Raw genomic sequence first — 23,661 nt, 5'->3', positions numbered from 1 at the left:
CATATTCAAGGGGTTGCGTCGCACTTGATTCCAGGGGGAATCACACACTTACAATACGCGGACGACACTCTGATACTGATCCAATACAATGAGCAACACATCGCCAACCTGAAGTTCTTGCTCATGTGCTTCGAGGACATGTCAGGCCTAAGGATCAACTATCATAAGAGCGAGGTTATAGTGATGGGACAGCCAGTTGAGGTGCAGCAGAGGGTGGCTGACATGCTGAATTGCAAGCTAGGGTCTTTCCTTTTTGTTTATTTAGGCTTACCAATCTCCGAACGCAAGCTCACCATCGATCAGTGGCTGTTCCTGGTTAGGAAGCTTGGCATTAAAGTGGAAACATGGCTAGGAAGACTGCTGTTCTCGGGTGGACGGCTTATCTTGTCAAACTCATGCCTTGCCAGCCTTCCAATGTTCGCAATGGGAATGTTCTTACTACAGGATGGGATCCATGCAAGATTTGACACCCTTAGAGCCAAGTTTTTCTGGGAGGGGACGGGCCCTAAACGGAAATACCACCTGGTTAACTGGCCGGGAGTGTGTAGACCTCGGGAAGTGGGAGGGCTGGGCCTTCTCAACTCCAAGAAGATGAACATCGCCTTGATGTTAAAATGGGTGTGGAAGTTGTATCAGGACGATGGAGCCATTTGGGCGAGGTTGATTAGGGAAAAATACACTGACACGGCAGATATCTTTGCGTGTACGGGCCAAGGGGGCTCGGCATTCTGGAAGAGCTTGCATCAGATCAAAGACCTTTTCAAGATCGGGGCTAAACACGAAGTCCATAATGGTCAGCGGACTCAATTCTGGTATGATAGATGGGCTGAGGGTGGGGGGGGGGGTGCTGAGGGAGCGCTTCCCTCTTATCTTTAGTATTTGTGAGAATCAGAGGATCTCGGTAGCTCATGCCTGTGAAGGACAGGACCACCTCAGACTTAGACGGACCCTTGATGGACAGGGTAGAGCGGAATGGGAACAGCTACAGGCCCTCCTAGACAACACACACCTCCTTCCTGGTCATGACAAGGTCTCCTGGACGCTTGATCCCTCTGGAGTGTACACGGTTATCTCGATGTACAATGCGCTGTCTCGCGGAGCTTCGGTGGCCCACTTTAGGGACATGTGGGCTGCCAAGATCCCGCTAAAAGTCCGTATTTTCACCTGGCAGTTAGCTTTGGACAGAGTGCCGACTAGAGAGTTGATTGCACACCGTAGAGGGCCATCGAATGGGCGATGCGCACTATGCGGAGTAGAGGAAACTACCAGCCATATCTTCTTCGGCTGCTCTTTGGCAAAGGTCGGGTGGAGTGTGATTCGACAGATGCTGGGGTGCAGATGGAATCCCACTTCTTTCCCGCAGTTTTTTGACATTCTCTCTAGTTTTGCCGGCAGGGCCCGCCGTTTGCTTTGGTCTCTGTTTTCAGCGCGGTGTTGGTCGCTCTGGCATGTTCGCAATAGACATATCTTCCAAGCTAAGGTGCTTCGACATCCAGCTGACCTTTTATATAAATGCTCCATTTTCTTGCAGCTGTGGAAGCCTCTGGCAAAGACCCAGGACAGGGAAGGGCTGGAGTGGCTGGGGGAAAGGCTAAGGCAGGCAGGCGCGGAGCTCATCGCAAGTGACGACCTCGCTGCTCATTCGCCCGGATGATTCTCGCTCGCTCGGATGATGTTATCGTAGCTGTCGTGCTTCTTCTGTTGTTCTAGGAGTTATGTTCCGTGTTGCCTAAGCTGTATGCCGCAGCATGTATCGAATCTTGGCTACCGTAAGAGCTTTATTAATTTAAAGTCGGGCAAGTCGTTGCCTTTTATCTAAAAAAAATGTGATCCTGGTTAGAGATTAGTCCCTGGACTTTTCAACTTTAGTTGTACTTGATAATCAGGCGTCACTTTCTCAGTTGGTTAACTAGGCACATCGAGCTTTTGAAATTTAAGCGGCAACTCACCTACACACACAAGCGCTGTGGTGAATCAATCAATCAGTTGACAACTCCAAATCCGTCAGCAGTGCACGGCCGGCGGCATTTAATTATCTCTCTGGTGTATTCCCTGATTAGTAGATAGATTCGCGATGCATGTCGATCGAGTGACCATGACATGTAGCAGGAGAGAGTGACCTCGCACCAACCGATGATCACCATTGGAGCCAGTGGGTAGACGACAAGGCCGCACTTTCCAGCGGAAGCAACGGAATCTCTCTCCATTTTGTCCTCCTTCTGGATGGATGGACGCTGTGCGTGCCGTGTTCTGTTGGTTCGATCGGCCGCCGGACATGAATGCCTGCCGGTCGGATCTTACACACACACACACACACACACACACACACACATACACACACACACTTGCACACATGTTGACATTGGACAGCTTGCAAAAGTCTAAGTGATTAACACGGTGATTGTGACGTGGTGACCCGTGACCTGCACGCCCCTATAAAGTGCACGCACGGCATCAAGCTGCTTCTCACACGCACATACATTTCGCACCGCCACAAAGCACGCACGCACGAGCCAAAGTTGATTTCTCAAGTTCAGTCCGACGAACCGAGGATGCGGCGGTGGTGCACGAACGCTCGGGAGGTGGTCGTCGGCGATGGGGGCGTCACGGTGGTGCTCGCCCACGGCTACGGCGTGACCCAGGCGTCCTGGGACAAGATCCTCCCCTCCATCTCCAAAGCTGACAAGGTGCTCCTCTTCGACTGGGACTTCACCACCTCCGATCACGCCGGCGTCGACGACGAAGATGTGGGGAGGTACACGTTCGGCAGGTTTGCGGACGACCTAATCGCGCTGATGGACGAGCGGCAGGTTCGTGGCGCCGTCTTCGTGGGGCACTCCATGTCGGCCATGGTCGGCTGCATCGCCTCCGCACGGAGGCCGGACCTTTTCGCCCACCTCATGCTCCTCTGCGCATCCCCAAGGTACGTACGTCCCGTCCCGGCCATGAACCATGACGAACTCTCTTCCTCCGCCGGCGATGCATGCATGTCGCCATCCAGCGTCTGTCAATTTGATTTTGGTTGTCAACCTGCCTGCGGGCACCATCTCTCTGCGTATATGTCCTCCTCCAATAATCCTAACCCTACAAAAACTATCCTACGGAATGAGCTTACGGTCTGGCGTGGTGGCTGATGTTTGGTTCTGGTTTTTTCCATCCCTTAAATTGTGGAGCACATACTGATCTGGTGTGACTGGAGGTGGTTGTCCGTAACAATTTTTTGTAGGTGCCGTCCGTAGATGTAGCATTGTTGGTCCTCCTCAGCTATCGTACATGCACTGGTCGGTCGGTCGCGGTCGCCCTATGCCACCGGGAAATCTATCCCTCGACCTCGTCTCGATCCCGTGGGAGCCAAACGTCATATCTGGATGACTGGATCATCCCCCTGCCGTCCAATAAGAGCATCCACAATGTGTAGCTAAAAGTAGCTCTATTTGTGCATTTTGGCTTTTGGAACCGGAAATCTGTAGTAGAGCAGGTGCGCAAAGCGCACCTTTCCACTTTTTGATTTTTTCTTTTTTATATCTCGTGAATGATTAAATATTATGATTTGATTTTTTGGCAAGTCACTCAAAAATAACAAATAGAATAGGGGAAAATAGTTTGGTTTTTTTTGCAATTTAAAATTTCAAATTATTTTAAAATTCAAAATAAATTCTTGAAAAAAATATATATGTAATGACATAAAAAATTCAAAATATTTTTCCCAAATTCTAGTTGTTATTTTTATGTGATCTGCAAAATTCCAAGTTCAAAGATTGTTTGGTGTGAGAGATACAAAAATGAGAAGTTGTTTGAGAGGGAGAAAATAAAAGGTAGCACGAATCTTGATGCAATATAGATGGTACGGATACGGGTGCGCGCTGAGCACCTGCTCTAAAAGTCCACTCTCTTTTGGAACTAGTTCCCTACATTGTGGAGATAGTTCCAAAGCTAGGAAAACTAGGAACCGAAGCAACTACTTGCTCCGATGCCATCTCCCCCCCTCACAATAAAATATTCATTTATTTGTGATACTACTGACGCCATCACAATTGCACGTGCACACATATATTTGGTTGTCATAAATAAAGTTAGTTTTTTTTTGCTGGGAATAAATAAATAATAAATATAAAGTTAGTTGGGATGTTCTTATATCCGAATCGTATCCTGAACCGCAATGGAGGGATTTTTATCCCTGGTATGCGCATGCATGAGGAAAAGATATTTTCTACTCCAACCGTTCCAATAAATAGAGATGTTTTTTTTCAAAAGTGAAGCAAAATAAACTTTAACCTATTAGAATAAAATATTAACAAGTGTAATATTATGTAAATATCGTATGAGAATATATTACATGATGTATTTAACGATATTGATTTTTCTATTGTATAGGTTAATAATTTATTATATAAGCATGATCAAACTTTACATAGTTTAACTTTTTTAAATAAAATATAAGCCTAGTTCATTGGTAGGGAGGTAGTATAGACTACTCGAAACTTTTCATTTAACAAGCGGGGGCGACTAGACAATATTATGGAATATAGCCAAATTCATGGAATTGTAGTTTGCCCCCACTTGCACATTATTACACACTAATTGAAAAATAAGATGCTAAGAATTCTATTATTGTAATGTGTGTCCATATTTATTCAAACCTTTTACTTGTTGCATGATTTTTTATTTCTTAGTTTTTATTTAAAATACGTCGATACTTTTTATTTTTCCGTGCAGTGAAACATTTTTTATTAAGATGGTTGCACTTTCGATGTTATGCAACTACCATTTTATGATGTCAATTTGTGATTTTTTTTAAAAAAAATCTGAATTCAACCTTTTGTTCCTCGATTTTTCAATTGGCCAGTAGATTTTGAAAAACCCGATGCCTCACATGAAGACATTTTGGATTCAACTAGGTACATTGACTCAGAGGATGAAGGGTACGTTGGAGGATTCAAGGATGCATCCATCCATGCCATGTTGGGTGCCATGGAGTCCAACTTCCAAGCATGGGTAAAGGGTTTTGTCCCTAATGCAGCTGGCTCGGGAGCCGTGGAGGAGCACATCATGCAGAGCTTCTTGGCCATGGACCCCGATGTGGCACTCGGGGTGGCCAGGATGATCTTCTTCGGCGATGAGAGAGAGGCCCTCGATGTCGTTCCCACGTCGTGTACAATTGTCCAGGCGCGCCATGACTTCGCGGCACCACCAATCGTGGCGGAATACATGCAGGGGAGGATGGCATCTGCGGGCACCGGGGTTACCATGGAGATAGTCGAGTCTACCGGGCACTTCCCACAGCTCGTCACGTCGGCTCGTGTGGCTGAAATTCTTGACGGCGTTCTGCTCTGCTTACGTGACAAGGGTGCCTATGACGCCGTCGGGGCACCTGTGCATCCCGCATCGGACGTGGAGGTTGATGGTGGCGCCATTGACGTCATGACATAGAGCCTATATACAAGATGTACAAAGTACAGAAGTGAATGTGTATTGTATTTTTTGTTTTGTTTTGCTTTTGACATGTGTTCGCTTGTGTTGGTGCATAGGACTCTTTGTCTGCAATATGTATGTCCCTGCATGTTTGAACCTTGACATTGCAATGAAAAGATCGTTTTCTGGACATGGATATAACTTGCTCTACTTGTTTTTAAACGTGTGCGATGGCCGGATCTGCAATGATGCTAACAGAGGCTAAAATCGTTATGATAAGGCTTGCCATTGTTTACGTGGGTGTACATGTTAGATCAAAAAAGAATAGAAGCATATGCCAATAATATACTATATATTAAAGCTGACCCATTTTGCTTTAACCATATTAATCTGGATACTGTTCAATTCACCTTTTCATCCAATCAAATTTCGTCACGTAACCCTTTTGCCCTCTAGATGATATACTTCTTTACTACTCTTCACTCCTGCCATTTTGTAGTGCAGTTCTGTGACATGGTGTATAAAGGAATGATGACACGTATAGACACGTCAGGATACGATACACAACTTTTGCTCTTGCCTCAAGCATTTGAGCACTGGTTACTTACATGAACAGTGCACTTTTTCTTTTGGATTTTTTAAAAAATTCATACTATTTTCAAAAGAATCTTATGGTAACTTTTTGCAGTAGATCACCGGTATTCCTAATAATATGTCGCGTGAACAATATTTAAAAACTCAGTTTCTAATTTCTTACAGTAGATCGTCGGTTGAAATAGTTAGCTTTCGTAATAATTAGTCACGTTAACAATATAGTTAGTTTTTTTTTTGCCAGGCGGTTACTATCTATAATTTCCTCAAAAAAATTCTCGATGCAATCCTTAAATGTCAACGGTAATTTTTCGGTGTCAGCTACGAAATAGGTCATTGATTACCTAATATTTAATTATTTGAGGGCGCATATTCTAGCGACGATAATTTCTCAACAGTGCAACAATGTGGTACTTTCAACCTCAAGTTTACTTACGGCAGTAATTTTTTCGCGAGGTGGCAAGTACCTATAATTTTGTAGGAAGCAATTTTTCAGTAGACATCTTGAACACGCCGTTAACTACCTACTATTAATTATTTAAGGTCACATATTTCTCTGCCGGTCATTTTTAAACGACGCACAAGGGTAGTAATTATTACACGAATCTTCAACCTCAACCGTTGTTCTGGATAGTAATTACCCGCTGATATTTATTTAGTAGTGCATAATTTTTCAAAGATGATTTTAAAAAAAACCCAACATCCACCACCATTTTTACTCGGGGAAAATAATGTTGTTTTCTTCTACGGTAACATTGAAAAATATATACTTACTCCACCATCCATCACATTTTCACCTGGAATGACCTTCTTCTATGGTAACTTTACAAAGATTGATTTAGTCTATCACCCGTTGCCTCTGTCGGTCAGAGAAATACTACCATTTCCTTTTGTGGAAACACGGAAAACTAAAGCACTCCACCATCCACTGCCTATTTCAACACTTCCGCGGTATTTTAGCAACTCGGATATTGTTTTATTTTTACAATATTTTAACCAACGATCTATAAACAAAAGCACTCCACCGTCCGCCACCTATTTCACTGGCACTTCCAAGGTACTTCAGCAGCCCAGATATTATATTATTTCCACAAAATTGTAACCAACGATCTTGCTTCCCCGGTACACCAGCAACCCAAATATTATATTATTTTCACAAAATTGTAACCAACAATCTTCATACCAAGGACGCGGTTAAGTTTTAGATGTTTCTTCAGCTGTTTTTGAAAAGGAATCCCGCACTCTTAAGCCTGAAAATGTCATTTTTTAAAAATAATGCCGCACCGTAGACAACACGGGCGCGGCGTGCGCCGCGCCGCAAACTTCCTAGTATCAATAGATAGCTGATTAGTTGTTGTGTGTTGAGATGGGGTTCTCATGTACAGTCGGTCACAAAAGACTGCACTCTCTCTCGATCTTTCTCGTGGGTACATAGTTGGAGACTGAATTGGAGGTGAGAGCATGCGAGAGAAAATGATCTCGCAAGTTGGCAAGCTGTTGTCGTCATCTATCAGCGATGCCTGCTCGTCCAAAGCTGATCTTTTGCTACATTAAAGTGGTGCCAGCTGGCCGGCCGGCCTTATAAGTCACAGTCATAAGCAGTCACATACTTTCGCCATCATCAAATAAGTGTATTTTCAATTTTTTTTCTTAAGTTAGTTCAGTTAAACTCTTACTAATTTTGTTGAAAAGAGTAACAAAATTTATAACATCAAATCGACATAATACAAAACTAAAATTTAATACCAAAAGTAATATGAAATTAGTACTGTTACCTCTCCAATAAAATTGATCAAAATTTAAAATATTTAGCTTAGAACGATAGCTAAAAATACACTTATTTGTGGATTTTTTTTCGAAATGGGGGTATCCCGGTCTCTGCATCGGTTGATGCACACAGCTTTTTATTAATAAAACGAATATTCAAGAGTTACAATCACGGATCAACGAGGGTCGATACAAAAATCAACCATCTAAAAATAAGAAACATGCTAAGCAGCATCTTCCAATCTCTTAACAGGCCAGCAAGTAGTCTGGTAGAAAATATCCTATAAACATAGCTTATTTGTGGATGGAGAGAACATAGCTTAACAATGAAATGTAATAGTGGTAAGTTGATCATTCATCCTCCCAACCATGCACCCATGGCCGGGGCCATTTCAATTAAAGGGGTATTCAAATGCATACAAAAAAATAGCCGGAGTATTTTTATTAAAAAACAAAAACTAGTCATATAAATACATAATTCTATGCAAATTTGTTTGTCCTATAAACATCTACTATGTATGATTTTTTAAACATATTTATATTTTTTATAAACTGGTTTTCAGTGTGAAAACCTAGGTTTTTTATAACAAATATCAACCTGTAGCAAGGCACACGCATAATTTTCTGGTTTTTGTGCGCTTTAATCGATTTCTGGGGCGGACGACCCAAATAGTAAGGGCTTCTTTGTATTCTTTAAATTTAGAGCCCATATAAAGGTCTATAAAGTTTATGTGTATTTCGGTCGTGGCAAACAGCAAGGCTCACGATTTCAGGTCCAAGCTGAGTACTACCTTCGTTTTAAGGAATAAGACGTCCTCATTTTACGTGTTTTTTGTTTGACTAAGATTACTTCAAATAGATTAACATTGTTTGTATGAAATTAGTATGATTGAAAAGTTCTTTTTAATACGAATCTAACGATTTTAATTACATATAATATAATCAAGATTTTGTTGCTCAATTTTTATGGTCAAAATTCATCTTGAAATACGCGTGCGTCTTATTCTTTGAAACCGAGGTAGTAGCAAAAATAGAGGACTGAAAGGGCAAACCAAGCACTGCAATCTATACCCTATACCCGAGAAAAGGACCTAGCATCGAACCCTAACTCTAGCTGCCTCCCGATCCTGATCAATCCGGTTATTGGCGGTATGGCGCTGCGCTACCTCGCCTGGAAGTTGAGGCTCCCCCTCGCCGCCGCTCTCCGGCGGGCGGAAGGATCTCGCGGCGTAAGGACGCCTGCGTTCCTCTCAAGTTCGCCCTTCCTGCCCATGCCGTCGTAACGCCAACACGTACGCATACGTACCGTTAGTCCATTAGAGAAATCAAACATCTGGATTCTCCTGGTACCATTTGGCCTCGACGAATCTTCTAGCTGTTTGGATCATCACCGATCGTACAAGAACATGTAATATCTGTTGAACAGAACCTTGGCACTTTCCAACTGTACCAATTCTTTATGCTTGCAGAATTCACGTGTTCCCAACAGGAACTGTAGCTGAAATTTTTGTTTCTTATAGATACAAGAACATATAATATCTGTTAAAAAATGAAAGGTTAGAGTTTTAGAAATCCATAATTAAGAAATGTAAGATTAGTAACTCAATTGTAGGGTGAAAATACAATAAAGCAAGACCTACTGAATTTTGATTACATAAATAACCTATGGGGTTAAGTGAGTGCAACGGACTGACGCGGATCTTCTAGCCTTCCGTGATGTTCAGGATAAAATCCCTAGGGGTGAAAACTAATAGTGGATAGTCCATATGATTTGACATTCAAGTTCGAGAGATAGAAAATGGAAGTGGTAATATTCGAATCTGGACATCCGTAAAAATAGATATAGTAAATATTGGAATTCGTTTTACAAAAATACATACAAATGTGGTATTGAATTCTGAAGCAATTGTGAATGTGGAAATGGATATACCTGCATCCGAATAAGATTATGTTAGCAAACTTTAGTAATCCGACCCCGACATGCCAATTATCTAACCTGGAGAATAACAAATCGATCAAATATTCTTTTATGTTATTCAACTTGAAACTACTATGCATTTTGTCAGTATATTTATCTCTCCACCATTTTATATATAGTTGGCTCATTATAAGACATGAATCTATTATTTTCTTATATTCTTGTCCGCTCCAAATTGAGAAAACATCCGATCCATACTCGTATCCGAGTAAAAATCCGCTCCGCATTCGTATTCGTATTCGGTAATATCCATATCCGTATCCGTTTTAGAAATATGTAAACATATACGGGAAAGACACTATCCAATCCGCATCCGCATTCATTTCCACACCTAAGGGCATGTACAGCGATGGCCTCCTTCATAGGCGCTTAAGTAATCAGTTACTGCATAGAGATAAGCACCGGCCACTTGGTGGACGAGTTTTGCACTTGCTTCCCTACCGCCAGATTCTTAATTACGCGTCGACGCAAGGAAAATGGCGGGCGCTAGCCGTCGGTCGGCTGATGCGGTGCCAAAAAATTGGTTGCTTTCAGGACAGTTGGATCATGATCGTACGCAGGCAATTAGTCCATCTCTCCTAACGTCGCTTTCCTCCCTGCTGTGCTACAGTAGGTCTCTGCTTTGCTTTTCCCGTGAAAGTCATGGGCTGTTGCCTGTTGGGCATCTGGTGGAGCCTACGGTGATTACTGCTGAGTAAACAATGATTTCAATAGAAAGATAATTTTATAGCTTTACAATAAAATTGCTGGTGTATTTACAACAATAATTAAATATAAATACAACAAAAAAGTTAGGTGTTCACAAAAAATCATAAACAATGATTTCAATGATAAAGGCAACAATTTCATATCTTTACAACAAACCATTAATGTATTTACAACAACAATTCAAAACAAATTCCACATAAAATTTAGGTGTTTACAACAAATAGTAAACAATAATTTCAACAAAAAAATCTCAAATTAATATTTCTTGTGCCAAGATATTTTTACAACAAATCACTAATGTATTTACAACAACATTTAAAAACAAAATCCACATAAATTTAGGTGTTTACAACAAATGGTAAACAATAATTTCAACAGAAAAATCTCAAACTAATATTTCTGTTTTCATGATATTATAACAAATCACTATTATATTTATAACAACATTAAAAACAAATTCCACATAAAATTTAGGTGTTTACAACAAATAGTAAACTATAATTTCAATAAAATAATTTAGCAGCCAGCTAGCTATATATACCGCAGCAACAGAGCCAGTAAGGTAGGAGTATTAACATATGCATGCAGCTCCATTTATTAGCTAGTTTAACCAGCCACCTAGGCCATGGGCGATGCAGCAGCAGGTTGCATGCATGCTAGCCAAGCGCGCGAGGCTGGCCGGTGGCGTGCGGCTGCTCCAGTTTGCGCAGTGCATGCCGGGATGGCGTGGGCGGATAGATTAGGTAATACATGCGCTGAGGTTGGAGCGACCCGATCGAGCGACGCAATCGGTCGGCCGATGTGAAGGGTTTTCCAAAGAAAATCGCCGGGAATGGGGCAAAACAGTCAGGAATTAATTAATCCCTGGTGCCTCGCGTAAGCGCCGCGCTGTACATGCCCTGATAATCCCACACACCACCTGCATACCACGTCAGCCCGTAGCTATGAATCCGTAGAAAAGGGTCCATATGTGTAGCATTGCTCGTGAATCTATAATGTCCACAGAGTACATTTTATTTATATAATACGTACAGATAAATGCCATGTCATAATTAATTAGAATGAGAGACATCAGACATCTTGAATACTAATATAGTAGGATGGGAACTCTTAGTTCAGACTCACTAGGTGTCTCCAATCCAAACATTCGTTTTCCCCGAACGGAAAATAGGCGATGAAAACGCCAAAACGGACCTATACTTTTTGAGGAGCGAATCAGCCAGGATTGTCAAAACAAGTTACTCCGTATTAGGGCATCCCAGCGGCGCGACGCTGAGCGACCGTTTGCGTCCGCTTTGACCGAAAATGCGTCTGGCACCCTCTACAGCGGCGCGGTGCAAAGTGATCGGGCCATCAGCGGAGACGTAAACCTGGCCCAAATATGCGCCAGGTTTGCGCCTCTGCGGACGAAACGCGGACGCGCAAAGTGTCCGCTCGCGTCTCTACCGGGCCCGCCTGGCAGCGAGCCTGCACCGAGGGCACCGCTTCGGCGGTCAGCGCTTCCGCACCTGCGCCGCAGTCTTCGCTATCAATGGCGCGGCTGCCTGTTCTGCGTGCGCACTGGCGGGCGGTGGCTGGGCTTCTGCGCCGCCTTCAATGACATCGTATCCCGCGCGCGGCCGCCCTTAAAGTCCACCGGCCGCGTCGCTCCTTCGCCCACACCACACCTCCACTCGCACCACCACCGCCACAACGCCATGGGGAAGAAAAACGACTTCGAGGCCTCCGGCAGCGGCACCAAGAAGATCCCGCTCCCCATCACGGTGGGGAGGCTCATGCACGGCAAATGGATGTCGTGCGACGTTGCCTGGTCCGGCGTGCAGCTGCCGCCGGGTGCCCATCCCTCCAGTACCTGCGCGTGAGCCTGAGCGAACCGCGGAGATCCGACGTAGGAGGCGGTATCTGTCGGCGGACCTCCGCGCCGAACCGGCGTACGCTATCGACTCGGAGCTTTGGCATACGTACTTGTCCACGGAGACGGACAGGAGACGAAGGGCAGGCTTCATGGGCGACAGGGATTATCTCTTCGGCCCTGCACCGCCGGCTCGTCGACAGCAGGAGCCGACGCGACGTGAGCAGGCGCTGACGCGACGTCAGCAGACGCAGCACAACGACGCCGATGACCGTGAGGACGACGACGACGACGAAGCCTACGCCGCGTACGACGACGACGACGACTACGTCGAGCGCTCGCGTACCATAGCGAGGAGGTGAAGGACGACAACGACGACTACGTCGCTGTCGTCTTCCACGAACGGCAGCAGGCCAATGCGGAGGGCCGGAACTTCGACTTCCCGGAGAACATTACGGATGACGAGATGGCGAAGGTCGCCGTCCTCGTCTCCGAGTACGACGCACCTGTGCAGCCGCCGCTAGGCCACCGCTGTCATGCCGCCGGGCCTGTCGGCGGATGAAGCACTTCGACAGGTGCTACTGGAGTCGGCGGCGCCTCCTCCACCGCCGCCACAGCCTTATGTCTGGGCGCCTCCTCCACCGCCGCCACAGCCTTATCCCTGGGCGCCTCCTCCACCGCCGCCACAGCCTTATCCCTGGGCGCCTCCTCCACCGCCGCCACAGACTTGGGCGCCTCAACCGCCGCCACAGCCGCAGCCCTGGGCGCCTCCACCGCCGCCACAGCCGCAGCCTCCTCAACCTCGAGCACCGGCGGCGCGCCCGGCGTACGCTCCCCCGGATGGCAACTGTCCGTGGGTCATACCGGAGCTCATCCTGATCAACAGCGACGAGGAGCAGCACATCGACGATGAGCAGCAGTAGGCGTTTAGGTTTTTTTAAAATGTTTTAAGTATGTAAATTATGTTTCATGTTTTAAAAAATGATTCGTCCTAAAAAAAATACGCCGTGCCGTTGGAGCCACCCCGATGCAAACAGACGGGCGGTCGATTTTGACCAAAAGGGCCGACGCAAACGGACGCGCGCGGACACTAAAATGTGTCGCGCCGCTGGAGATGCCCTTAGCAACAATCTGCGGAAAACAAATCGGAAACATGCTCTCTCACGGTCGTCTAGTTAGATATAAACAGAGGCAAGCACTACCTATATCAAGCAAGCACGTACTACGTACGTCGCGGCATACGGCACGAGTCCATAACTATTGGGTCCGCGCCGATTTCGTTCAATCCAATGTCGTCCCTGTGGGTGCTCCCGATGGATATCCTGCTGGAGATCTCGGCGCGCTCCGACCCGGTCACCCTGGTGCGCTCCGCCGCCACGTGCAAGGACCTCCGCCGCCACATCGCCGATCCAGCCTTCCACCGGCGCCTCCGCCTCCGCCATGCAGATCGGTTTGTGCCCAAGCTCCTCCGCGGCTTCTTCATCCAGAACCTTGACATGGAGGTTAACGAGCACCCGCGTTTCCTCGACACCCACCACCGCGAGTCCCCGGAGCCGTTCACCTCCTTCCTGTCAGAGTACGACACGCTCTTCCACTTCTACCGCCCCGACCTGGCGGCCAGCCACGGCCACATCGCCCTCCGCGCCGACTCCGAGATCTGTGGCATGTGCGTGTTCAACCCCATGACGGGCTACCTGCACATGTTTGGGCCGCCGCCCGCGATCAACGTCCCGTCGTACGCCCTGCTCACCGGCGACGGCCACGGACTGTACCGCCTGCTCGCCGCGGAGCTAGCACCGGGCCGTCTTAGGACCCAGGTCTTCTCGCAGGCGTTCGACAAGTGGCTGGCCGTCGAGGAAACCACCGTCGCTCCCTGCCCTCAGGACGCCTCGCTCTTGGGCCGTCCTCTCGTGCTCCAGGGCGACATCCACTGGCTCTGCAGGTCCAGCGAGTACCACTTCATCCTGAGCTTCTCCCCCACGCAGGCGGCAGTGTCCGTGATGAAGTTGGATGGCAGCTGCGGCGAGATGCTCATCGGGCGCAGACCGCAGGAGCTCCTGCTGGTGTCGGACGGTCGTCATGGGAGGCAGCCGCGGCTGCTGGTCGCCGCCGGGCTACAAATATCGCTATGGACGTTGTCTGACTCCGACGACTCCGGTGAGGCCAGCTGGTCCATGCAGGTGCTGGTTGAACCGCAGAGGATCCGGCGCCCTGCAGAGTCGTGGAGCGAGAGGCTCGAGCTGCGGTGGTTCGGCGACAAGAGTGGCTTCGTGTTCATGCGGATGGCTGGTGCGGAGGAACGCTCCCCGTCGTGGTATTTCGCGCTTGACCTGGCGACTAAGAAGGTCCGCAGTGTCTGCACGGGCGCACACCACGACGTGATCTGCTTTCCCTATGAGGTGGATCTCTCGTTTTGGCAACCAAGTTTCCCTCGTCAACTGCTATCGGCCTAGATCATCGTCATAGCGGTGAACCAGTACCTACCGTCAATTTGTGGCATGTATGAAACATCTACTCCTTTTGGTCATAAATACTTGTCGCAGAGTTAAGTAAAATGTAGGCTACAAATTGTCTAGAGTTACTGAATCTGCCACAAATATTTAGGGCTAGAGGGAGTACCAATTTTCGTTACACGGATTTTTTTTTATCCCGGACACGAATCTTAGGGCTTCGTAGTGTCGTCTCATTGCTTTCAGTTAAGCACCAGAATCTCTAAAGAGTTCTAAGCTCCCAGCCTTTTGAGAGCCTGTGGTTGATTTGGGGCCCACGATACAATAAGCCGGTTATCTGACCGAGTACGGCAACGTCGATGCCTAGAAATTGATATGGCGGTTCGTCCCCGCCCCATCCATACGGTCGTGACAGCAATACCGCCTCCATCCTCCCCGGTAGATCGAACCCTGCCGCTGCTCATGCCGAGCAGCGTCGACACCGACGCCTGACTCCGCATCACGCTCCACCACGACTTCCAGGCGGAGGTGCACCCCTGGAGCGGCGACAAGGACATGGAGGAGACATTGCTGCAGTCTGCAGCCCTTCGACTGCAAGCTGGGCTCGCTGCTGGTGGTCGCCGCCAAGGACGGCATGCCGCTCGGTGCCTCTATCTGCACCAGAACGTGGTAAGTCTGGTGTTCCTTACTCCTTAGTCTGCTCTTCCTCTACTGGCTTGGTGTTGTGACTTAGGGAAGGTGTTCGCCCGTGCTACCTCCTAATGTTTTCCCCAAATTTGATTTCGCTATGCTGCAAATATATTGTCGAATAGGTGATTGCAGGAGTGTTTAAAAAAAATTGCATCACTCTTTTATATCATCCTAAAGGGAACATGCGCAACAGAAATTAGATTTTGACAAATTTTTACAAGAATGTAAATTTTAGGTCCCTGGTCTAAAATGCGTGGGATTTGTAATCTTATTTATGTCTTTAGGGCATCTCCATCGGCGCGACGCATTTCGGACGCCCAAAATGTCCGCTGGCGTCCGTTTGCGTCGCCTGGCGGACGCCAAAATGATCGCGAGGGGCGAAATGTCCGTTTGCATCGGGGGCTACCTCCAGCGGTCCGACGCATTTTGGACATGCAAGTGTTTTTTTTTTTTTTTTGCTACTTCTTTTCATTTTTGTTGAATGAGCAAGTTAAACGCGAAAAAGTAGTACTCATCAATGATGTCATGTTGCTCCAATCGAATAGATTATAGCCTAAACAATTAACCGGATACTTCAATCGAATAGATTCAAACATATTTAACATACAAAGAAGAACAAATTGAAAAACATATAAACAAAAACTAATTTTTGGCCTTCTTGTTAGAAGGCCCTGCCTCGTTGTCCAAACTCCTGCGCCTCTTGCTTGTCACCTCCTCGAAGGAAGAGAAACTGGAGGACGACGCGCCCGTCGAGGAGTTGAAACTGGAAGAAATGGCGTCTTCGTTGCCGTCGTCGGTGAACGGACAACGACGACGACGCGCCGCCCGCGCCCTTGCCCGGGCCCTGGACTTCCTCCTTGCCGCCGCATTGTCGTCCGCCGCCTCCTGCGCCTCCAACCGGGCGAACTTGGTGTCGGAGTCCTCCTCCTCCTCCTCCTGCCCTTCCTCGTCCTCGGCGTCGCTGCCAGCGCCGCCTCCATCCTCCTCCTGGCCTTCGCGGGCATTGCCGCCTCCGTCCTCCTCCTCCTCCTCACTCAGCGTGGAGGCAGGGTAGCTGGGCGTGGAGCCCGGATCGCTTGGCGTCGCAGGGGATTCCCACCAATGCAGAAATTCGGGCGACTTGCCCTCGCTGTCCGAGTCGGACGACAGCGTGTAGTCGCTCATGGCGTGCCGGTGTTGGAGAAGAAGAAGAAGAGGAGGAAGAAGGAGGCGGTTGAACTTGAATTACCGTAGACGCAGGGGTTATAATCTGCGGGAATTAACGGCAGCGCGTATAACGAAGAGGCCGGCGGTTGCTCTTCCGCGGCGGTTCGGTGCTCCATTGCGGCGGTTGATCGGCGCGTTGTGAATTCGAGGCCGATCGAACCTGGGTCGCTGCCATGAGGGCCCGTGGGGAAGCGAGCGGACGCTAGGCGCGACCGCGGAGCGTCCGCGGAGACGCAAACCTGGCGCATATTTGGGCCAGGTTTGCGTCTCCGCGGACGGCCCGGTCACTTTGCGTCACCCCGCTGGAGAGGATGCCAGACGCATTTTCGGTCCGCGCGGACGCAAATGGTCGCTCAACGTCCGTTTGCGTCGCGCCGCTGGAGATGCCCTTGCTTCCCCTGAAGAGAGTCATGAACAACAGACATTGAGCTGTATGAATTATTTTCTCTATTTATATTCAGAGGCCTTGATCAATACAGTACGAGGTATTTTTTATTACACTGTTTTGGACATGGTGGCATTGCAGAATTGACTTTGTTCTTGTGTAAATAGGAATATGCTATCGTGAAAAATTGATTAAATAAGAAATGCTCGACTGGCAGAAAACACGTCCTGTTCTCAATAACATGCTTATGAGACATGCCCATTGATACATTGCCTACATTTGGCCAGGCCGTCCATTAATCATCATTCCTAGGACTACTTATGCGTGCAAACGATAGATAACTAATAATCGCGATACATTGCCTTTTTTGAACACGAGAAGGCCCGGCCACTTGATACATTGCCTACATTTGGCCCGTCCATTAATCATCATTCCTTGACTACTTGGGCACAATCAAATTAAGCATTAAACATTCGATACTGCCAGATCTGCATCAGCCTATATAAGCACCACCAAAGATTGAACATTCTACACCAAATCAGAACAGTCCGTATATCCCCTCTACCTCCTCATGGCAGTCTACACGAAGAACATGGTTGCCTTGTGCCTGGGAGCTCTCGTTCTCATGCACTACGGGAACCAGCGGAGGGGCCGACGGCCGGCGGCCGTCGGCACAGCATCATCTGCCGTCGGCCCACGTCTGTGCCGACGGCCGCCGTCGGCACACCGCCGTCGGCACAGTATCGCCTCGGCACAGACTGGCTCGCCGTCGGCCCAGCCTTTGCCGTCGGCACAGACTCCAGCCCGACGGTCAAACGACGCCGTCGGCACAGTAGCCGTCGGCACAGTCAACGTGGGGCCCGCGGAGCGTCTAACGGCCGTTAGGTCAAGGGAGGTACTGTGCCGACGGCCAAGCCGTCGGCCTAGACACTGCCATCGGAGGACCAGAGGCTGCCACGCGTCCACGCCCTCGTCGCTGTGCCGACGGCCAAGCCGTCGGCCCGTATGCTGCCATCGGAGGACCGAGAGGCTGCCACGCGTCCACGCCCACGATCTGTGCCGACGGCCAAGCCGTCGGCCCAGTCCTTCGGCCCGAGACGCGCTGCCGCCGCTCGCGCTGCCGCTGGCGCACCCTTCCCGTGCCGACGGCATAGCCGTCGGCACCCCCCCAGCCATTTGGCACGTCCAGGGGGCTGTGCCGACGGCTATGCCGTCGGCACAGACCAAACCATTTTGTTTCCCGCTGCATTTCCTGGCCCAGCACAGCACGCACAGCATATATAGCAGTAATATACATTCAAATGCATCACAAATGTTGCACAACACATAATCATCATCAAATGTAGCAACAACATCATCGTGATACAAATATGTGTCATGTAGCACACACAATCATCATACATCGTCGACACATGGCACACACGATCGACGCACACCCGCTAGACACCTAGCTAAGGGAAACTAAGATCAGGGGGTCCGACTCGTAAATTCAGGCGTCCGGCCTTTGTCGAGGTAGACCGAAGTAGAACCATGGCACGAACCATCGCCAGCAGGTGAAAACCCTGAAGCACCGGGAGAATGGCGGCCGGGGTGCATCGGTGTGCCCTCGCGCGACGAACCAGGAGAGGGTCGGTTCCGCGAACTTCCCGTGCCCTACATGTTTGACAAGAGTTAGCATCTTACACATGGGAAAGGAAAGCGGTGAGAACTGGTTAGGCACAGGACTTACCGGAGTCCGTGCGTAGTATGTGGCCGCGAAAGCTTCCCTCGATGGGCACACTGGAGTCGGCCCCGGCCTAGGTGGCTCCTCTTCCGGAAGTGCGATCCTCTCTCCAGTCTGGAAGAACGTCCTGACCGCCTGCAAGATAGTTTAGATGTCAAGCGCCGCAGATATAAAAAAAGGGGAGGTGGGACTTGTCATGTCTTCGAACCATAAAAGATTGGAACTTACACGACTCGTCGCCTCCTGGTACTCTTCCCAAGCCGCTCTCTTGAGGTCCCACTCTGCTACAACCGTCAAATAGTTCTCATAAGCGGCCGCGTAGGCGGCATCAAAGTGAGCCTACAATTTCCAAGAAAAGGAGTCATGTCACTTTAGCCATTCAGGGATGAATGTTGGAAAGAAGATGGAAATGAGAAAACTTACATCCGTACGACGGTGTCGAGGAGGCGCGACCGGTGGGTCGCCGGCGGTGAGGGTAGACCTGATCTGCGTGAGGGTCCTCTGCGGCTTGATCACCCCACTAAGAAGCTTCGTGCGGCCATGCTCCGAGCCGCTCCCCGCCACCATAATCGCCGTCAAGTCGGTCTCCTGCTCAATAGGATCATCCACCTCCGGATGAAGACCCTTGAACACCGAGCAGTACTTGTCCAACTCCTCTTCGGCAAAGCCGTAGTACTCGGGCAGCGGGGGCGGAGGCTGGCTCAGATCGGGCTGCTTCAGCTTCATCTTCTGCCACCCTCCCACCTCGGTGAGAGGCTCCCGAGTTCCGCCTCCTGCACAAAGAAGATAAATGTTATGTGTATCAAGTAGTAATATGAGGGAAATAAATGCAAGTTGTTCCATGTAGATATGTACCTTGTGCTTCCTTTAGCGCTCGGTCTGCGGCTTCCCGCACTGTGTGTTCCTCCAGTGCCCCGGTTTGCCTTGTTGCGCGCGCTCTTGGCGTTGAAGTCGGCGTCTTCGCCAACCCACCTCGCTACCAAGGCCTCAAATGCGTCTTCCTTATTCTCGCACCATAGGGGCATAACCTGAAAAACCAAAACTCATTTGAAGAACACATAATGCAATCCCAACTATGCAGCAACATAGAGTCTCATTGAATATTTACTTACCTTGAAGTAATCTTCCTTTGTCATCTGAGGATCGTCCCTGATATTGTCAGCTTTCTTGACCCTCGTGCCCTGCTCAGCCTTGAAGTGCCCGATGCAGGTATGCTTCTGATTGTACCACTGTTGCCTTGTCAACCTCTGACAAGCCCTAGTCAGTACCGCCTTCCCTAGCTCAACCATATCATCAGGCACCTTATAATGGGTCTGCAATCATGCATAAGAATAATTGTGAGAGAGACATGAGTTAGCATAGTGTGGTCATCAACTATGAAGTAAACTCGAGAAGCATGCTTTACCCAAAACTTGGTGTACACGGCGTCAGAAGCTGTCCCAAAGCCCGGGCAAGGAGCTGCCTCATAGTCCGCCCAAGTCTCGGCTAGCTTCTTCTCGCCGCCGGGGACCGGAGTGTAAAAGCCCGGCCAGTACTGCCTAATAAGAGCTCCAATCATGCTCGACGGCTGGCGAACCCCCTTGTCATATGTCCAATTGCTGCACAATAATCAAAACATTAGTATGCCAATCAGTTATGCACAATAATGAAAACATTAGTACATAGCAAAATGAATCTAAATGTTCAAAATTAAACTTACTCTTTTTCGTTCGGGATGATGAGGGCTTTCGCATCCTGGCTAGTAGGCTCCCTCCTCTCATCAGGGACTTGCGCTTCACCACGAATGCGCAACTTCTTCGGCGCCATCTCCCTCTCCGCCTCCTCGTCCTGCCCCTCCACCTCCATCTCCACCTCCATCTCCACCTCCATCTCCCCCTCAGTGGACTGTGTGTGAGCGGACTGGGAAGCCACGTCGCCAGAAGCAGAGGGTATGTCACCAAGGAAAGGTCCACCTCCACCTCGTCCTCGTCCTCCACCTCCACCTCGTCCTCGTCCTCCACCTCCGCCTCCGCCTCGTCCTCCAGCTCGTCCTCCACCTCCACCTCGTCCTCCACCTCCACCACGTCCTCCACCTCCACCTACACCTCCACCTCCAACTCCACCCGTGTCATCGTCCGCGTAACGCGAGCTGGCACGCGTTGGTCTTCCACTTCTAGTGGTCCCGGTGAACTTCTGTTGGCTCATACTCTTCAAAATGGAGTTCATGGATTGCTTGCTTCCGCTCATATTGATCAATCACCTGCATTGACAAAGAGTAAACAAGTAAGCATTCATGCCTTAATAAAATGTAGACACTAAGCAAAAAATAGATACTAAGCATAAGAAGCATATTGAAAAATAGATACTAAGCATAAGAAGCATATTGAAAAATAGATACTAAGCATAAGAAGCATATTGAAAAATAGATACTAAGCATAAGAAGCATATTGAAAAATAAATACTAAGTATAAGAAGCATATGGAAAAATAGATACTAAGCATAAAGGCATAAAGGACCCTCACCTCGAATCATCACTATCATAATGAGGCATTGGGTTCTCATAACGAGGCATTGGGTTCTCATTTTCACTATCACTATCAGTATCATGTGAGTAATGAGGTTGGGTGGGAATGTCCGGTGGAGTCTCATCATTGAACCCATTGCCCTCATGTAACTTGGTGAGCATTTGTATGTCCTTTAGGTCCACCACTGTTTCACCATGAAGATGTGCCTCGTTCTCGAGGTCCTCAAGACCAATTTCTATTTCGAAATCCCCAAAGTTCTCTTGCTCTTGATAAAAAATTCCCTCGTATGTTACAGGGTCAATGTTGTTGTAATCCTCGTCGGAGGGCATGGGTAGCTTACCATGTGGTGATACCTTGAACACGACTTCCCAGCCTTTGAGGTACTCCTTTTGACATGGGTAGGGCAAATAATAAACTTGCTTGGCTTGGTGAGCCACAACAAAGACATCGGCTCCGCTATAGCAGGTTGAAGGCCTAACTTCCACTAACCCAATGGAAGGAGTGCTTCTCTGTCCAACTTGTGGGTCGAACCAGTGGCATTTGAACACAACGAGATTGAGTTGTATGTTTGTCCTATTGAATGTCAGCTCGTATACATTCTCTAACCTTCCGTAGTATTCTATGTCATCGGATCCTTTGGTGAAGACCCCAGTATTTATAGTTTTTGGGTTAGGCCGATTCTTCTGGTGATACTCTGTATGGAAGCGATACCCATTCACATCGTACTTCTCATACATTGAGATTCTACGGTTGCAACCCTGGGAAACACATCTCAGCTCATCCGTCATCTCAACGTTGGGATCACCTCCCTACAAATTCAGTTCAAATTGTTTCTTTGCATTAGTTACGTGTAATAAGAGGGACAAGTCACGGATTGCAAAAGTATTGGATAAAAGGGACTTGTTAGAAATTACTTTTTCGTAGAACCAATCCAGGAATTTTTTCTTTCCGGGACGACTCTCTTTCAAAAGAATCTCCATCTCCGCATCAGAGGGATCCGTCGATCTCGTCCAATATTCATCCTTGTATTGGCTAAAAGGAAGAAAAAACGTATTAGACCAAAATCGAGTTACTAATAGCAAAGTAATTTGTTCACCATTTTACCTTATGAATTTGAGCACTTCTTGCATGTTCGTAACCACATAAAACATTATGCAATCTTTCTCTTCCTTTGTCAAGATGCCCTTTTTAGAGGCACCAGCCTTGCCACCGTGACATTTGAAGAGGAGGAGCTTGGGGTCATGCTTGGGCTCGTCGATATTGTACCGAGATATCGGGTTATGCATAGTGGGAACATCATCCGCATAGTACGTTGTCGTGGCGTCTGCCATCTCCCGGAGGATAGTTGCCTCAGCTATGCATGCTTCAATCTTATTTTTGTTGCCACATTTGTTTCGAATATACTTGAACTCTCTCTCAATGCAAAACTGCCAACGATACTGCACCGGTCCACCCAAGAGTGCCTCGTTCGCAAGATGCACAATGAGATGTAACATCGGAGTAAAGAAACCTGGTGGAAAGATCATCTCTAACTTGCATAACAACTCCGGCACTTGATCATGCAACTTCGCAATCACCGACTCACATATCTGCTTAGCACAGACCGTGCGGAAGAAATGGCTCAACTCCGCAAGCACTCGCTGAGACATGCTCGTGGAGATACCCTCGAACCATCACCGGCATCAGTCGCTCAATCCATATATGATAGTCGTGACTCTTGAGCCCGTTTACTTTTCCTGTTGTAAGATTGACTCCCTTACTCATATTCGAACAATAGCCATCTGGGAACATAACGGCGTATTTCAGCCACATCATTGCCTCCTTCTTATGGAGACTATCAAGCACGTAGTTGGCATGCGGCTTGACCCAATTTTTTCTATTGCCCTCGGAGGATGCATGTGTAGTCTTTGCCTGTCTACGTATTCTCAACATCGACTCTAGCCTTGACATGATCCTGTGTCTTGTCAGGAATGTTCAGGACGGTGTTAAAAACGGACTCCCCCACATTCTTTTCGGTGTGCATCATATCGATGTTATGGGGAAGTTCGAGATCCTTGTAATACTCGAGCTGCGTTAAGCCTGGCACGTGAGTCCAGTTGTGTGTCTCACCATATCCCACATATGTTTTGCCGGGTTCTTTACTACGCTGGAGAGCACGTAGCTCACCATCAACAGTTTCACCATTGAACTTTGGTATCGTTTCTTCTTCACGCACAACTTTGCCCTTTGTGAAGTTCTTTTTGTCTCCTCTGAACCGATGCCCTCTTTTGAGGTACTTTCGATGTTTGTCAAATGCGACATATTTGCGACCCGCATTCAGCCAAATGAACTCCAATCGGTGCCTGCACACTGGGCATGGAAACCTACCAGCTGTACAATGCCCGCAAAATAGAGC

At 48.0% G+C, this 23,661-nt stretch overlaps 2 protein-coding genes and 2 long non-coding RNA genes across 4 annotated transcripts; 1 reads left to right on the top strand and 3 right to left on the bottom strand.

The window, feature by feature from the left end:
* The first annotated feature begins 2,477 nt into the window (after window positions 1–2,477).
* Window positions 2,478–5,607, top strand: LOC127327876 (strigolactone esterase D14-like). Its single transcript, XM_051354681.2, has 2 exons — window positions 2,478–2,923; window positions 4,899–5,607. The coding sequence occupies exons 1-2, from the start codon at window positions 2,553–2,555 to the stop codon at window positions 5,428–5,430; spliced, it is 903 nt and encodes a 300-aa protein (XP_051210641.1). The 5' UTR covers window positions 2,478–2,552; the 3' UTR covers window positions 5,431–5,607.
* A 12,977-nt stretch (window positions 5,608–18,584) lies between these two features.
* Window positions 18,585–19,088, bottom strand: LOC139835662 (uncharacterized). The gene is made up of 3 exons (XR_011751216.1): window positions 18,991–19,088; window positions 18,769–18,897; window positions 18,585–18,692 (listed from the first exon to the last, which is right to left on the bottom strand). It is a non-coding gene; the product is annotated as an uncharacterized lncRNA (long non-coding RNA).
* A 1,637-nt stretch (window positions 19,089–20,725) lies between these two features.
* On the bottom strand, window positions 20,726–21,859 carry LOC127327939 (uncharacterized). The gene is made up of 2 exons (XM_051354770.2): window positions 21,264–21,859; window positions 20,726–21,001 (listed from the first exon to the last, which is right to left on the bottom strand). The coding sequence occupies exons 1-2, from the start codon at window positions 21,593–21,595 to the stop codon at window positions 20,998–21,000; spliced, it is 336 nt and encodes a 111-aa protein (XP_051210730.1). The 5' UTR covers window positions 21,596–21,859; the 3' UTR covers window positions 20,726–20,997.
* An 11-nt stretch (window positions 21,860–21,870) lies between these two features.
* Window positions 21,871–22,886, bottom strand: LOC139835060 (uncharacterized). Its single transcript, XR_011750803.1, has 3 exons — window positions 22,371–22,886; window positions 22,181–22,298; window positions 21,871–22,075 (listed from the first exon to the last, which is right to left on the bottom strand). It is a non-coding gene; the product is annotated as an uncharacterized lncRNA (long non-coding RNA).
* Between the last annotated feature and the right edge of the window lie 775 nt (window positions 22,887–23,661).

This window comes from Lolium perenne, chromosome 1, assembly GCF_019359855.2.
Source record: "Lolium perenne isolate Kyuss_39 chromosome 1, Kyuss_2.0, whole genome shotgun sequence".
Classification (NCBI taxonomy): Eukaryota; Viridiplantae; Streptophyta; class Magnoliopsida; order Poales; family Poaceae; genus Lolium; species Lolium perenne.
Note: the sequence above shows the minus strand (reverse complement) of the source record. Positions and strands in the feature narration are given on the sequence as shown.

Coding starts and splice junctions, on each gene's coding strand:
- LOC127327939 (XM_051354770.2), bottom strand. CDS start 21,595: ATGCCCTCCGACGAGGATTACAACAACATTGACCCTGTAACATACGAG.
- LOC127327876 (XM_051354681.2), top strand. CDS start 2,553: ATGCGGCGGTGGTGCACGAACGCTCGGGAGGTGGTCGTCGGCGATGGG. Junction 2,924..4,898: donor CTCCTCTGCGCATCCCCAAG/GTACGTACGTCC, acceptor GGATTCAACTAG/GTACATTGACTCAGAGGATG.